The 17,361-nt window shown below is 44.8% G+C and overlaps 1 protein-coding gene across 1 annotated transcript in view; it reads left to right on the top strand.

Annotated features, from left to right (window-relative positions):
• LOC122808386 (dual specificity tyrosine-phosphorylation-regulated kinase 1A-like) overlaps positions 1 to 17,361 on the top strand; it is a 529,197-nt gene that overhangs the window by 421,342 nt on the left and 90,494 nt on the right. The window contains exon 5 of the mRNA XM_044079352.1: positions 13,096 to 13,193. Within this exon, the coding sequence (XP_043935287.1) occupies positions 13,096 to 13,193 (98 nt within the window). The remainder of the gene's footprint in view (positions 1 to 13,095; positions 13,194 to 17,361) is intronic.

Below are 17,361 nucleotides of genomic sequence, written 5' to 3'. Positions count from 1 at the left end.
GGGGCTTTTGGGGGGTGGCACTTGTTATATTTCTGGAACTTTCTAGGTTCCAGCTTGCCTGTACTTACTCTCTGGTTAGGCTACCACTACTCCATATACATTTCTAAGGGAGGCAACTAAGCTGCTTCTGGAAGCAGCTGTTTTACCATCAGTGTATACTTTCTAGGCAGCCTCACTTACCTACATCTTCTTTATCTCCTTTACCCAGGACACAGCTTGGTCGTGGCCCATGTTGTCGAACAAGGTTGTTTTATAATTTTCACCATAAATTAATACTCATGCTTTGGGATTTGTGCTAATTGCCCCCTGTGCTCTGTGTTTCAGGTCTTGGACATAGTACAGTTTTGTATTTACCATATATTTTGGTGTTCGAGATTGTGGTACTGCCAGTATTGGGTCCCTCCCTCCTTGGGACTTGTTGTTTGACTGGTCTGACATCTGGTTCAAGATCAGACTGATATTTTTATGAAATGGCGTCTTTCCCCAAGGATACAGATTCCACTTTCACTCCTTACCAACGCCAAACGGTTGGCCAGACCTACCCCCAAATCAATGGGCAGAGGCACAAAAGCAAATTCTCTTTCTCTTAAGCATCAGGGCTATTCAACCTGTACCTCAAGACTTTTCCTGGTGCCCAGAAAAGACACCTTCTGGCATCCTATACTTGACCTCTCTATCCTAAACACATTTTTGATGATTCCAAAATTCAAGATGCTAACTCTTTACCAGCTGCTTCCTATGCTAGGCAAGGATTCCTGGTTGGCAACACTGGATTTAAAGGAAGTCTGCTTGCACATCCCAATAAGGGAATCCTGCAGAAGATACCTACGCTTCAAAGCAGGCTACATGTACTATCAGTTCTCTGCACTGCCCTTTGGTTTATCTACTGCGCTCAGGGTGTTCACAAAGTGCCTAGTTCCAGTCATTGCATTTTGCAGGCAAAGAAATATCTAAATATATTCATACCTGGACAATTGTCTAAAAGCCAGGACATGCTGTTGAATCATCTGGCGTTTGTACAGAAATTGCTAACTTCTCTGGGGTACACCATAAATGAAAAGAAATCGCATCTTGCACCCTGCCAACAAATTGTAATCCTGGGAGCAAGCTTGAACACAACTTCCCAAATGTCTTTTCTCACACCAGAAAAACAAGTTCATTTGACAGCCTACTTCAAACTACTGGCCACAAAGACCCAGCTATCTGCAAGGAAAATACTGCAAGCCCTGGGGTTCATGGCCTCCTGCATTCTACCAATTCCATATGCAAGACTGCATATGAGGAAACTACAGTGGTATCTAAAAAGCCTATGGTGTCAACATTCTCAGGATCTAGAAGCAGTGATTCCTATCATTCCTTGTCTAAAGATAGAGTTCCTTTGGTAGGCAGATGCCTGTCACCAAAAGGACTGCCATTCACTCTACCCCCTGCTGCCCAAACCCTAACAACAGACTCAGACTATGCATGGGAGGCTCACTTTGCAGGAAAGTGCATTTGGGGCAAATGGAACCCAAGTCAAATGCACCTGCACATCAGTCAAAAAGAAATGTTAGCTGTACAGAATGCTCTGACAGCATTAAAGGACCACATACTTCAGGGCAATTCATGGTAAAGACGGACAAAACCACTGTTATGTGGTACATAAACAAGCAACCCAGATATAGACCTGTTTGCCTCCCCCCAGAACTACAAATTGGAAAAATTCTGCACAAGGTCTCCCCACAAACAAGCTTGGAAAGTGGATGCCCTGTCCTGCACCTGGAAAAACCTATAAGTGTATGCCTTTCCCCCTCTGCCTCTCCTCTCCAAGGTACTACTAAAGATCAAACAGGACAAACGAAGGGTGATACTGATTGCACCATACTGGCCATGCCAACACTGGTACCCCCTTTTGCGCAGTGTCACTGCTGGCACCTGCCTCAGACCCCTGCCCTGGTGTCCTAGCAGGAGGGCCACATTCTGCACCCACAGCTTCAAACCCTGAACCTGGCAGCCTGGCTAATCTCTCCATTACCATTCCTCAGTAAGCAAGTGTTGGATGTCATTTTGGAAACAAGGTGGCCTAGTACTAGAAAATCCTATGCTGAAAAATGGAAAAGATTCTGTTCCTGGAACCAAGTTCAGGGGATGGGCACAGCAATGCCCAATTTACTTCAGATTCTTCAATACTTAACTAAGATGCTGCACAAGGGCTTTTCCTTTTCCTCCATCAGAATTCATGCCTCAGCCATTTCAGCTCATTACAACACAGAACCACCCCTCTTCTCTCATCCACTGCTGAAGCAGTTCTTCAGAGGGGCCAAAAACTTAAGACCACCCAGGAGAGCCCCTACTCCTGCCTCGGACCTTTACTTTGTATTGGAAAAACTCACTCTACCTCCTTTTTAGCCAGCTGCAACTGCAGAGTTGAAATTCCTTTCTTGGAAAACAGCCTTCCTTTTAGCCATCACTTCAGCAAGAAGTGTCTGAATTACAGGCCCTCATGGCAGTGGAGCCTTTCATCATTTTTCATGTGGACAGGGTGTCCCTCAGGACCAATCCCTCCTTCATGCCCAAGGTGGTATCCAGTGTGGCCCTTAATCAGTTCATTCATTTGCCAACCTTCTTTTCTAATTCACAGAGCAAAGGGAGCGAATACTGCACTCCTTAGATGTACACACATAACTTAGATTTTATTTGGACAGGACTAAACCTCAAAAGAAATCTGAACAACTGCTGGTTGCATTTGCTGCAGGGGCAGAGAGGAAGGCCATTTCAAAGCAAACCTTTTCTAAATGGTTAGGCCATTGCATTCATTTCTGCTTTAAGCACCATGGAAAACCTACCTCACAGGGGATTAGACCACATTCATCCAGGGCTGCATCTACCTCTACAGCCTTTCTCTGAGGTGTCCCCTACCAGGGACATCCTAGAAGCTGCTACCTGGAGTTCTTTACATACCCTTCACCAAGCATTATCATTTGCCCATTTTCTCTAAATCCAGAGCTGGCTTTGCCACTGCAGTCTTGAAGGGCCTTATAGCTGGTTCTAATGCTATCTAATTTCCTGCTGCCATCCTTTGCTTTGGGAATCTACCTAAATGTGATGACTGCAACAGTGAAACACGAAGAACATAGTACAGTTGTGTACACTTAACATAAATGTAGGTATTAGAGTGTATTCACTGTTACAGTCGTAGTTACCCTCCCTCCAGCCCCCTTGACTTCTATTGGCTATACCTCTGTTCTTTCTATGTTTAAAGCTTTTTGGTGTGTGTGCTTTTTTGTTGGAGGTGTAATCTTGTATATATAATTGCTTCCAGTTATGGGGGCATATGATACCTGGGGCAAGAAAAACTGATGTAATGGCATCAGCTGCATGCTTTATACTCCTGACTACCTGATGTCATGGAAGATGAGGCAGCAACCGACGCTGGACCGAAGACTTTAATCAGGCCGACTGAGGGCTACTGCAATCCGATAACCCAAATGTGATGACTGCAACAGTGAATAGACTCGAACATCTACATTTATGGTAAGTGAACACAACTGTACTTTTTCCATATCTGAATGCCTTTGCCTGTATTTCTCTTTGAATATCTTTGGGGCTGCTTTTTTGTATTGATTGATTTGGCTTTCTCCTTTACGTAAATATTGCTCCATATCAGTAACTCTTTCCCATTTCCATATTTCTTTTTATACCTTCAAAAATCTCTAGATTTTGTTCTTTATATATGTTCTTTGTGTTTCACTGTTGCAGTCATTACATTTGGGTTATCCTGTTGGCAGCTTGCCCTCAGTCGGCCTGAATTCCAAAATCTTGGGTCCTGCGTCGGTTGCTGTCGCCTCTTCCCTGACGTCAGGTCGTCAGGGGTATAAAAGATGCAGCCAACGCCATTTTATCCAGTCTTTCTTGCCGCGCGGTGCCTGAAGCAGAAGCATTTCACAAGTGCTGGTCGGCTGACTCCTGAGATTTTCGTGTTTAAGTTTCAGATCCGAAGTCTTCATTAAAAGCTAAGTACCCCATTGGGGAAACTTTTTTCTTGCTCCAGATCGATGTCAGAAAAAGTTAATTGTATTTCTTGTGGGAAGCAAATACCTCATAAGGACTTTCATTCTTATTGTTTTCCTTGCCTAGGCCCTGACCACGATGTTGCTAGTTGTCGGTTTTGTGCTAGATTTTACCAACACCCTATTAAGCGTCGGTACGATTTTGCATTAAGCTATTTTTGGCGAAGATTTAATTATATAATGTCGTCGGATAGCCATCCGACTACCGGAGTCCACAAAAAACAAAAAGAAACAGACAGGCAACCGAGGTCCAAAACCGACGACGAAGCTTTTCCTAAGCAAGTCGCCAGTTCGCCAATCCTCAGTGAGGCACTTTCACAGCCCCTGACGCCCGCTACTTTAGAGTCGCAGGCCACTACCGACTCCCACGTGGAGTCGGCCAGGCCGCTGGAAGCTCAAGGTATTGGAGCCTCTGAGATTATTCCCTCAGATGGGTCCGGAGCCGCTGAGCAGGCATCGGCTTCTGAGGGTGTATTCAGACCCAAACAATTATATATTAAATCAACTTCAAAGACAAAGGCTAAAACACCTTTAAAGACAAAGTAAAAAAATGTGCAGCACTCCGAAAAAAAACAATAATCCAACCAGAAGAATGCTTCAGAGCTGAGAAAAACACCAGTTGTCCAGTTTACCTTATTTTATTCACGAACAATGGAACAGTAAACACATAAACGCAGTTGACATTCACAACACAATCGCGTTTTCATCCCTCCTATTAGGACTTCATCAGTCCTAATAGGAGGGACAAAAACGCGATTGTGTTGTGAATGTCAACTGCGTTTGTGTTTACTGTTCCATTGTTCGTGAATAAAATAAGGTAAACTGGACAACTGGTGTTTTTCTCGGCTCTGAAGCAACCTTTAAAGACAAAGAAACAAGTTCACCAGCCACAAGGACAGGCCTCTGTGCCCAAAAAACAGATGCTCAAAATGGCCGAAGACTTAATTACCTTGATCAGGGGTTCCCATCCCCCTCCTAAGAGGCCTAGGCAAGAGACGGACTTTGAATCTTCAGATCAGGTTTCCATTTTTTCTGATTCCTCTTCTGATCAGGAATATTCTCCCCCCCCCCCCTATGAGGATTCTGATGCTGAAGAGTCAATTCCTTCAGCTTCTCCTCCTGAGGACTACTCTTTTGGGGAAAACTTGCATACCATGAGGGAGCACTTCCACTGGGAGAGCCAAGATTTTTCAAAATCTAAGAAAAGGCTCAGTGACTTCCTTTTACTACCTCAACACAGGCCTCTAGCTATTCCACCTGTTAGACATTGTAGATGATGTGTTCTCGGGGTCTAGTCTGACCCATGACTCTTTACCTCCAGCTCCTGTTAAGCCGGACAGATACTACACGGTCCCTGACTCTCATAAATTCCTTTTCAAAAACCCTACTGCAGACCCAGAAACTATTTCACAGGGTCCGAAAGGGGTCAAGGCTTCTACTGCAAAAAACCCTACCCCCTCTGACAGGGATTCTAGGGCACTGGATAGATGGGGAAAAAGATTTACACATCTGCTACTTTGGCTATAAGGGTTTTAAATTGCCAGTTTCATATGCTCAAATATCAGCAATGTATCATGACACTGCTTAAACAGAAAATTATGGCAAATTCTGAATGTGCAGAAAACAAAGAAATGCAGGATTTATTGCATGCAGCTGAACAAGTTGGAAAGCATACTTTGCAATGTGGGTTCTATTCTCTGGAGGCCTCCTGCAGGGCCGCTGTTACGGGTTCTGTCATTAGGAGGCATGCTTGGTTGGAGGAACAAAATCTGCCTGACCATGTTAAAGCAAAATTATTAGATGCTCCTTTACAACATGACACCTTGTTTGGTGTTAAGGCAGAAGAGGTGTTAAAGAAAATGGAGGACAAAGCTAAATCTATGCAAACGGTCAAGGATTTCGTACGGTTACAGCCACCTAGATTTAACAGACACTGGCCTACAAAGAATTGGTCCTTTCCAGTCTCAGACAGACCTCAAAGGGGCAGATCCAGACGCCCTAGAGGCAGATCACAGCCGCAAGGTTCCTACAGGTCTAAGCAGTGTAGTGCCTCTACCTCCAAAGGTGGAGAAGACAAATCACAACCATGCAGGAAACAGTCCCAGTGATTTCCCTCTGCCTGCACCAAGCACTTATCTTCTGGCAGCACCCTTACGGGGAAGACTAGCACTTTTTTCTCAAAATTGGCACATTATAACCCAGGACAAATGGGTTCTAGACAGTGTCACAAGGCTACAAGTTTAATTTCCATACCCTGCCAAGGGCAAACGGTTGGCCAGACCTGCCAAAATATCAATGGGCAGAGGCTCAAAAACAAGTCGCTGCTCTCATGGACATGAGGGCAATTCAACAAGTGCCACAGCTAGAGCAGGAACAAGGATTTTACTCGACTGTTCTTGGTAACCAGAAAGGACAAAGCATGGAGACCAATACTGGACCTCTCTATTCTAAACACTTTCCTGGATATACCAAAATTCAAGATGTTGACCTTACAGCAGCTTTTGCCCATGCTGGGCAGCAAGGCTTGGCTCGTGACTTTAGACCTAAAAGAGGCGTACCTGCATGTCCCAATCAGACAATCATGCAGAAGATACCTCAGATTCAAGGCTGGCTCAAAGCATTACCAATTCTCTGCACTCCCCTTTGGCTTATCTACTGTACCTAGGGTCTTCACAAAGTGCCTGGCACCAGTAATTGCTTACTGCAGACAGAGGAATACAAATATATCCTTACTTGGACGACTGCCTCATACAAGCAGAGAACAAGGACATTCTACTACAGCATCTGACCTTTGTGATAAGACTTTTAACATGCCTAGGGTACACAGTCAACAAAAAGAAATCAAAACTAGTACCCTCTCAAGAGATAATATTCCTGGGTGCAAGCTTAAATACAACTGCCCAGATGGCTTATCTCAGTCCAGACAAACAAAGGCAACTGACTACCTATTTCAAGGAAATGGCAACAAAGGCCCAGTTATCTGCAAGAAAAATTCTGCAGGCTTTGGGCTTCATGGCATCCTGCATCTTACTAATTCCATATGCAAGACTGCATATGAGGAAAATTCAATGGTACCTAAAAAGTGTCTGGACACAACATTGCCACAGCCTGGAAACAATGATTACTCTAATACCCTGCCTGCAACAGGAATTTTGATGGTGGGCAAAGGCTTGTCACCAAAACAAGGGACAGCCATTCTCACTACCCCCAGCCAGACAGAGCCTAATGACGGATGCATCAGATTATGCCTGGGGGGCACACATGGCAGGAAGAGGCATTCAGGGCGCCTGGTCCACAAATCAAAAGCATCTACATATCAATCAAAAAGAGATGCTAGCTGTTAAAAATGCCCCGACAGCCTTCAAGGACCTACTTCATCTGGGACAACTACTGATAGACAGACAGCACCACAGTCATGTGATACATAAACAGGAGGGAACTCATTCTTACCCCCTATGCAGACTAGCCATGGCTTTATGGGACACAGCATTGACTTACCAAGTTCATCTGCAAGCACAATTCCTGCCAGGAAAGGAAAATACTCTGGCAGAAGAACTAAGCAGAAACCTCAAGTGGCACCTGGATCCACAAGTCTTCAGCATGATAATGGAATGGGGACACCCGGACATAGATCTGTTTGCCTTCCCTCAAAACAGTCAACTAAGAAGATTCTGCACAAGGACTTATCACAGACGAGCTTGGAAAGTGGATGCCTTATCTTTCAACTGGACAAACGTATCAGTATATGCCTTTCCTCCACTGCCTCTCCTCCCCAAAGTACTCCTATAGGTCAGGCAGGAGAAACCAAAAATTATTCTGATTGCCCCAGACTGGCCACGCCAGTACTGGTCTCTGATCTTAAGGACCATGTCCCAATGCCCAGCCTGGACCTTACCTCAAATACCTCATCTACTGACCCAGCAAAACAATCAGATTCTGCACAGCCAACTCAGGACCCTAAACCTGGCAGCATGGCGGATAATGTAGCCATACAAAACCACACCTCTTGGTAAAGCTGTGATGGATGTCATTTTAGAAGCCAGAAGGCCTAGTTCTAGAAAATCCTATGCTGGAAAATGGAAGAGATTTTGCGCTTGGAACCAAGCTCAAGGAACTGATACAGCTGTCCCAAATATTCCTCAGATTTTGCAATATTTAACTGAGATGCTGGACAAAGGCCCATCTTTTTCATCAATTAAAATCCATGCCTCTGCCATTTCGGCTCATTACAATACAGAGCCACCACTCTTTTCTCATCCTTTAAGGCAGTACCTCAGAGGAGCCAAAAACTTAAGGCCTCCAAGGAGAATGCCAACACCTGCATGGGACCTCAATTATATCTTGGAAAAACTCACCTTACCTCCTTTTCAGCCAGCTGCTACTGCAGACATGAAGTTGTTATCTTTTAAAACAGCTCTGCTCCTAGCAATAACTTCTGCAAGACGACTTTCAGAGCTACAGGCTCTCATGACTGTGGAACCCTTTATCATTTTCTATCCAGATAGGGTCTCTCTGAGAACAAACCCTACACTTATGCCTAAGGTGGTATCCAGTGTAGCCGTTAACCAAACAGTTCATTTGCCAACTTTTTATCCAAATCCACAGATCAAGGGGGAGAAAATTCTGCATTCTTTGGGCGTACACAGACAACGTAGATTCTACTTGGACAAAACTAAAGTTTTCAGAAAGAGCAATTACTAGTGGCATATGCCACAGCATCACAAGGAAAGGCTATCTCCAAGCAGACTATTTCAAAGTGGATAGGTCACTGCATTTGTTTCTGCTACGCACAACATGGCAAACCAGTGCCTAAGGGCATTAGGCCACATTCAACCAGAGCTGCAGCCACTTCTGCAGCCTTTCTAAGGGGAGTATCAACCAAAGGCATTTTGTAGGCTGCTTCTTGGAGTTCCGTGCATACCTTTACAAACATTACAATCTGCCTCTTTACTCTAAATCCATGGCAGGCTTTGACACTGCAGTTCTGCAGGGCCTCATAGCCACTCCTAATGCTGTTTAGCTCCAGCCCACCAACCATAGCTTTGGGACTCAACCCAAATGTAATGACTGCAACAGTGAAACACGAAGAACATAGTACAGTTGTGTACACTTACCATAAATGTAGATGTTCGAGTGTATTCACTGTTGCATTCCAGGTTACCCACCCGCCATCCCCCTTATTTTTGCTGGAACTTTTCTTTACTTCTCTAATCTATACAACCTAGATGGTGTATTTGTTTATAGATGGAGGTAAAACTTATTTTGGTGGCACCTGACATCTGGGGCAAGAAAAACTAAAAATGACGTCGGCTGCATCTTTTATACCCCTGACGACCTGACGTCAGGGAAGAGGCGACAGCAACCGACACAGGACCCAAGACTTTGGAATTCAGGCCGACTGAGGGCAGCCTGCCAGCAGGATAACGCAAATGTAATGATTGCAACAGTGAATACACTCGAACATCTACATTTATGGTAAGTGTACACAGCTGTACTTTTTGCACTTCCTCAGTCGCTTCTTTTTACAAACAGCCCAATGTTTCTTGGTCTGTATAATGTTTTTCATAAATCTGTTGTATTAATAAACACATTTGCATTTGAAGCTTTTGACAATTTTTTCTTGTTCAAGTATTTTTCTTTCCTCTAATTTCTCTCAATATTTTTGTATGTCTTCTGTCTGGAAATTCTGGTCTTTTTTGTGTAATAGTAACTACGCAATTTCTTATCCTCAATAGTCCATTCCATCATCTTTATCATTCTTTTTTGGCCTGTTAGGTTTCGTGATTTTTGTCAAATACTACCTTCTACAATGGGGGAGGCGAGGCCATCCTCCCCTGAGCCTGGCTTATCTCCATTGTAGGAATGTTTCCATAACTTGAGGATTCTACACTCATTTTTTCCAGTCCTGGCACCAGTGCACCTACCAGGGTTGGGCAGTTTTTTTTTTTTTTTATCCTGGATCTTGTGCACCCAGCTATCTTTTTTTAGCCTACTTTTGTCAATTATATATTCTGTGTAAAATACAGTCTGTATATCAGTGTCATCTTGGTTAGATTTTCTGAAAAACTGGGTCCACCTTGCGAAGGTAATCACCAAGACTTAAGGATAAATTCAGATCCAGCAGTACAACTACTGCAGCAATGAACAGTCTGGCATCTGCTGTTACAGTAAGTTCTAGGACAACTGTAGATGTTCTTCGTGTTTCACTGTTGCAGTCATTACATTTGGGTAATCTGCTGGCAGGTTGCCCTCAGTCGGCCTGATTAACAAAGTCTTGGGTCCTGCGTCGGTTGCTGTCCCTTCTTCCATGACGTCAGGTCGTCAGGGGTATAAAACATGCATCCGACGCCATTACATCGGTCTTTCTTGCCGTGCGGTGCCCAAAGCAGAAGCAGTTCGCAAGTGCCGGTCGGCGCATCTCTTGAAATTTTCATTTTCGAGTTTCAGAACCGAAGTCTTCAACTTAAAGCTAAGTACCCCGTTGGGGAAATTTTTTCTTGCTCCTTACCAATGTTAGTAAAAGTTAATAATTGCATTACTTGTGGAAAGCAAATCCCTCTCAAAGATTTTCATTTGTACTGTATTCCTTGCCTAGGCCCTGACCACGATGTACCTTGCTGTCGGTTTTGTGCTTTATTTAATCAGCGCACTATCTGTCATCGGTACATTTTTGCTTCTAAATATTTCGGTTCCCTGTTTAATTATCCAAAAGTGTCGTTGGTTAGCCATCCGACTACCGGGAGTCAGAAAAAAATGCAAAGATAAAGACAGAGGCCGCCAAGGTCCAGAACTGCTGACAACGCATCTCCTAAGCCAGTCGCCAGTTTGCCGGTACTCAGTAAGACACTTTTGCAGCCCCTGATACCCATTACTTCTGATTCACAGGCCTATACTGAGACCCATTTGGAGTCTGCTATGCCGCGAGAGGCTTCGCCTGTGGAACCCGCAGATGTCTCTACCTTGGATGGGTCCGGAGCTGCTGTGCAGGCACCGGCTTCTGAGGGTGTATTCAGGCCTACAGACTTGCATGTTAAATCGACCTTAACTTTGTTTTGGAGAAGCTCACTCTACCCCCTTTCGAGCCAGCTGCTACTGTAGACTTAAACATTTCTTTCTTGGAAAACAGCTTTCCTTTTAGTAGTCACTTCAGCTGGAAGGATATCTGAATTACAGGCCCTTATGGCAGTGGAGCCTTTCATCACCTTTTATGCGAACAGGGCATCTCTGAAGACCAATCCATCCTTCATGCCTAAGGTGGTTTCCAGTGTGGCTCTTAATCAGTCCATTCATTTGCCAACTTTCCCAACCCACAGAACAAAGGGGAAAGGATTCTGCATTCCTTGGATGTGCACAGACAACTTAGATTCTACTTGGACAGGACTAAATCTCGAAGAAAATCTGAACAATTGCTGGTAGCATTTGCTGCAGGGGCAGAGGGGAAGGCTATTTCAAAACAAACCATTTCTAAATGGATAAGCCATTGCATTTATTTCTGCTGTAAGCACCATGGAAAACCTATCACCCAGGGGATCAGATCTCACTCCACCAGGGGTGCATCTACTTCTGCAGCCTTTCTCAGAGGTATCCCTACCAGGGATATTCTAGAAGCTGCTACTTGGAATTCTGTGCACACTTTCAGCAAGCATTATCATTTACCAATTTTCTCTAAATCCAGAGCTGGCTTTGCCACTGCTGTCTTTCAGGACCTTAAAGCTGGCCCGAATACTTTATAAACTCCTCCTCCCAACCATAGCTTTGGGAATCTACCCAATGACTGCAACAGTGAAACACGAAGAGCATAGTACAGTTGTGTACATTTACCATAAATGTAGATGTTCGAGTGTATTCACTGTTGCAGTCCTGGTTACCCTCCCTCCAGCCCCCTACTTTTCTCTGGCTATACCTCTACTTTCTTTTATTATGCTTAAAAGCCTTTTTGGTGTATTTGCTTTTGGTTGGAGGTAGATTTTTGTGTTTTTATTTTTATTTGCTCCCCATTAGGGGGACACCTGACATCTTGGGCAAGAAAAACTGATGTAATGGCGTTGGATGCATATTTTATACCCCTGACGACCTGATGTCGTGGAAAAAGGGACAGCAACCGACGCAGGACCCAAGACTTTGTTAATCAGGCCGACTGAGGCCAACCTGCCAGCAGATTACCCAAATTAATGAGCAACAGTGAATACACTCTAACATTTACATTTATGGAATACACTCTTAACATCTACATTTATGTTAAGTGTACACCGCTGTACTTTTCTTCAGGGAATCCTGGATTTTGGACCTACTGTAGCCAACCTTTCTTACTGAGCCTTGGCCTTTGTCCCATATGTAGTTGCTGCAACAGTAACCTAATGAAGAGTACTGTATAATTGTAAAGCTGTCTTACCATAACAGTAGATGTTCAAATTAGATCAATATTGTAGTACTAATCACCTTGTCTACCCAACCCTCTCTCTATTCCTTTCCCTGGCCAGGGTGGGATATCCCCCCATTCCCCTCCGCTCGGCATGACTTTACTTGGAGCTCTAGGCTTCAGCCTCCCTGTTTTGGGCAAGAAAGCGTCAGGTTTTGGCAGGTCTCTTCAACTGTTTTACAAGAGTACATCCTCTTGTGCTAAGGGAGGGCATACAGCATGTGAGAAGGGAGCCCCGAAGCTTTGCAGACTAGCTGAGTATACAGTATACTTGGCAGGATACAACCCAAACATAATGGCTACTGCATCTATTCAAAAATCAACTGTTATGGCAAGTAAAGTACACAAGTGGACTTTTTGCATATGCCAGACTTTTTGCCAGTGGCTTTGGTTTGTCCCATATCCCAAATGCACAAAAGTAGGTAAATCAGCAGTGTTCAGATTGAATTGTGTAAAGCACATAACATTCCCATTCATCCTTAATTCCCGCATTACTGATTGGCATTATATTACTCCTTTTATTTGCTGGAATAGGCTGTGGTTGTCATGAAGCTGAATTGGGTAAAGTTGATGTTGAAAATTAAAGCATTACTGTAGTGATCATGTTTGCTTTTCTGTCTCTTGCAGGTGGATCAAGTGGCTCTTCCAATGATAACCGTAACTACCGGTACAGGTACTACAACAGTGTGGTTACACATACAGATTACGAAATGCAGAGTCCACAGGTACATGTATTTTCACTTTGTGTTAAGCATCTGTGACAAAATTTGATCAGAGAGCAATGTATGCAAAACTGAGCTGAAGTGCGTCTCCTCACCAGAAGTCTGTGAAATTGCTCTTAACGCCTTGTTTTCACAGCACTGCAGCTGTATTTTTATTTTACCGTCAGTGACAATGTTTTATATTCATTGTACTATTTACAGTTGTGGCCCTTATTTGTAGGGACCCTGACTGTAGTAGCCCAGTGCCTGGCCTAACCCACAGAACTGGGCTTCCCCAAAGGCTGAGTCATGCAACCATGCTGAACTGTGCAGAAAGAAAGATTTAAATACGATGTCTGTTGTCCAGCCTGATATCCGTGTTTGTGTGTCTGGAACTCTGGCTGCCTGTCATGCTACCTGTAAGCAGGATAATCCCACAGGTAATGACTGCAACAGTGAATATATTTGAACATCTAGTTATAAGGTCAGTTAGTGTACAAGTCTAGTTCAGTTTTTTTCTCTGCCTTTGGCATATGTGAAGCAGTGTTACTGCAGTAATCTGTATATTAAATGTCAGGGACCATCTTTAATTGGTTATACAATTGGGTCCATCCTTTCCAGCAGTCAGAACTCAGCATCTCTCTTCAGAAATCCCTATGCTTGGAAATGTATGATCTGATATTGTTAATCCTCATTCATTCCTTACGTGTAGGTATCTGTTCTGACCTCGGAACTGAGCCGGCCATCTTCCAAGCTCACGTCAGCTACAAACTCTCGAGCTAAAACTCTTGCCCAGAATTCCCCTGTCCCTGTTACCTCAGATTTTGTTTGCCGCATCGCCATTCAGTCGTGTCAAGCTACTTCTCTTGAGGTAAGTATAATAATTTTCTTCATACTAAATTCTAAAGCAGCCTTTTCTCACAGAAAAGTTGTTAGATAGGGTAAGAGAAAACTATCGCATTTAGCAACTATCCTTTCTTGAATCTCTTCAATTTTTTTCATCCCCTTTACCACGAGATCATTTCTTTACCATCGTTAATAAACTCCCTTTTCTTCTAACCTTCAGGTAATTCTTGTACCATTGCTGGTATTTTTTCTGGGTTTCCTTCTTTCTTTCTAACATGGCAGATAAAAAAGGTAGTCCAGGATTTAAAAGGTGTTTAGATTGTGGCCATAAATTACCTACTTCAGATGCACATTCCCTGTGTATCTATTGCTTGGGTGTGCCTCATTTAACAGTTGACCCGCCCTGCAAGATTTGTAAGAATTTCTTTAACAGGACGCTGATTGAGAGAAAAAATAAATTAATATTGAAGGGGCTACTTAAATCTCCTTTTTCAGAGGCTATTTCTGGGTCGGAGGCTTCAACCACTCCAAGATCCCATAAGAAAAAGAGTGATGAACATATAAAGGCCAAGTCTCTTCCTTTGTCCTCTGCTGGGGACCCCCCGAAACCGAGACCCAAGAAAGATAAGCTTTCCAGTTCGGAATTGACTTCTTCGGCTCCAGTGCTTTTGGTACCTAGACCTTCGGCACAGAGGCCATTGGTGCGCCATCTGTGACTTTGGCACCAACTAACTTGCCCTTTACCGTATCGGTACCGAGGGGCTCCTCTATTCAGACTTCTTTACTGGCACCGACTGTCCAGTCGATGCAGATTGTTACGACGTTGATTGAATTTTCGATGCCCTTTACCTTTTCGGCTCCGACAACTTACCTGGCACCGACTACCATCTCAGCACAGACCATTCAGTTATCGGCACCTATTATTTCGGTTCCAGCCTTCGCGCCGGCAACCACTTCGGTACCGACCTTATCGTCGGTGCAGACCATGACTTCGGCACCGATAATTTCCTCAGTGCAGACACCTGTAGTTCAGTCCTTTACAGCCCCATTGTTTACAGTGCAGACCTCCAAGCTTGCTCTGTCTTTGGATAGACCTGACTCCCCCTCAGCCGTGTCCGTGAAATCCATTAGAAGCCTCTCTGAACACGACATGTTGCATCTTGTGGGTCAAGTGCTTTTGGCCACTGGTATCCTGCCCCCCCAGGACCTATCCTTCCTTAGGAGGTGATCACCCTTTACCAAAGACCCCTACTTATTCTCCTCCTTCATTGCCTTTGAAGCATCTTAATATAGCACAGTCTTCCCTCTCTGGCTCCCTTTATGGACCTCACTAAGGAGCCGTAGTTGCCTTTGTGGCAGGAGAGTTTTGCTACAACCCAGGATGTCAGCTGTGGCGTACGTAATTTGATGTTTCACAGTCATCCAGGGACTTGGAGTCGGCAGGCTGAGCCACTTAGGAGAGGGGTGACCCCTGCCTTAGGCACTCACCCCTCTTCAGGTGGACCGGCCTTCCAGCTAATGGAGAAGGCTCTGGCGTCGGTTGGCGATCCTGTGCTATCACTCTCCCAGCCCTCCTCTGGACCGCAGTGTACACAAGTCGCTTCTAGCGGACACCGGGCGCAAGGGCCTTAGGATATACTCCCACAGGAGACCCCTTTTGCACTGTCTTCCCCAGCTTCTCCCTCTGAGGAAGTTCATCAAAAGAGCTCGTGCAAGAGGGCATGGACTCCACAGAGTCACTTACTGAAGACACAGACCTTGATGATGGGGAAGGGTCCCCTCGCTCACCCTCTGAGGTATCCTTTGGTGATATTCTTGAAATTCTTAAACAGAGAGTTGATTGGCAGCCCTCAAACCTGACCTCTGAAGAGTCTGTGTTCCTGCAGGCTTTTCGCGCCCGGCCCCCTACCTCCTGGGTTACTCCACCTACCGTCCAACTGGTCCAGCTCATCATGCAGCTTGCGTGGAAGGCTTCTGACACCGTTGAGGCCATTCCCCAGAGGCCTGATAAAATTTTGTCCCTTCCTGTACTGATCCCCATTGGTCCAAAGGTCTTCCTGTAGATGCTTTGGTGGTGGCGGCCGCAACTAAAAAGGACCTGGTGGAAGAAGAAAGCCAGACTGTCCATCCACCCAACAAAGAGTCCCGGGCTCTGGACAGAATAGGGAAGTGTACTTTTGCATCAGTGACCTTTGCAATCAGGTCCCTGAACTATATGGCACACTTTACCAGGCTTCAAAGAGATTTAATTTCTGAGCTCTCTGAAACTTTGGCTGGAGCTGTGTCTGATGAGGTCCGTGACAAAGTGGCCTCTCGGCTAGCCACCATTGAATCGAGATCTAACTCTTCCATGCGCCCAATATCTCATGCATCAGAAGGAGCAGCTGGAGTTCAGGCATTGTTCTGAGACGACACACCTGGATGCGCTTATGTAATTTCATGGAACCCTTCAAGGCTTCCTTTCTCAACGCTCCCATCGAAGCCTCTTCATTGTTTGGACCAAAGGTTGAAAGCAAACTGGCCAGATGTGAACAGGACGGTAAGACCCTTTCTGCCATGGGTGTCCGTTATTCTTCCCCTCAACGAGCTTTCCCCAGAAACCAGAAGAGTGGGAAGATGTGGCACAAAAGGTCTCAGGGTCCTTTCCGTGACACAAAGGCCGAATTCTCCCCTAGTGGCAGAGGGGGAAACTTGAAGGGAAGACGTCCTTTTTGCGGCAGAGGGGGGTCTGTGTAACCAGGGTTCCAGGGACTCTTTCCCTGGCCAATCCTACCAGTGCTCCTGAAGAGCAGCCCAACTGCTTTCCTCTGGAAGTGGTTGGGGGTCATTTCTCTTTGTACCCTTCTGCCTGGCTAACCATCACCACCGATTCTTGGGTACAAAGGATAATAACCAGAGGTTATCATATTTCCTTCTACCTTTGTCCCACTCCCCTAACAAATTTACCCGGCATTCCACCCAGTCAAAGGGAAGAAGCAGCATTAGAGATTTCAAAACTGCTAAGAAAGAGTCATCTAAATAGTCCCTCCAGACCAGATAGGATCCAGATTCTACTCTAGACTATTTTTGGTGCCAAAGAAAATCGGGGACTGGATACCAATTTTGGATCTCAGTGTATTGAACAAGTTTGTAAAAGTACAAAAATTCCGGATGGTCACAATACAATCTATCCTTCCGCTTTTGGAAAAAGACGATTGGATGTGCTCGTTAAATCTTCAAGATGCGTACTACCACATAAAAGTGGACAGACCATCAAGAAGATTCCTTCGCTTCCGTGCGGGAGCCAGTCACTAACAGTTAAGATTACTGCCCTTCGGACCCTCTACAGCCCCCAGAGTGTTCACAA

Source organism: Protopterus annectens, chromosome 8.part0 (genome assembly GCF_019279795.1).
Source record: "Protopterus annectens isolate FY-2018-M chromosome 8.part0, PAN1.0, whole genome shotgun sequence".
NCBI lineage: Eukaryota > Metazoa > Chordata > Ceratodontiformes > Protopteridae > Protopterus > Protopterus annectens.
The sequence above is the reverse complement of the archived record's forward strand: the minus strand, read 5'-3'. Positions and strand labels throughout refer to the sequence as shown.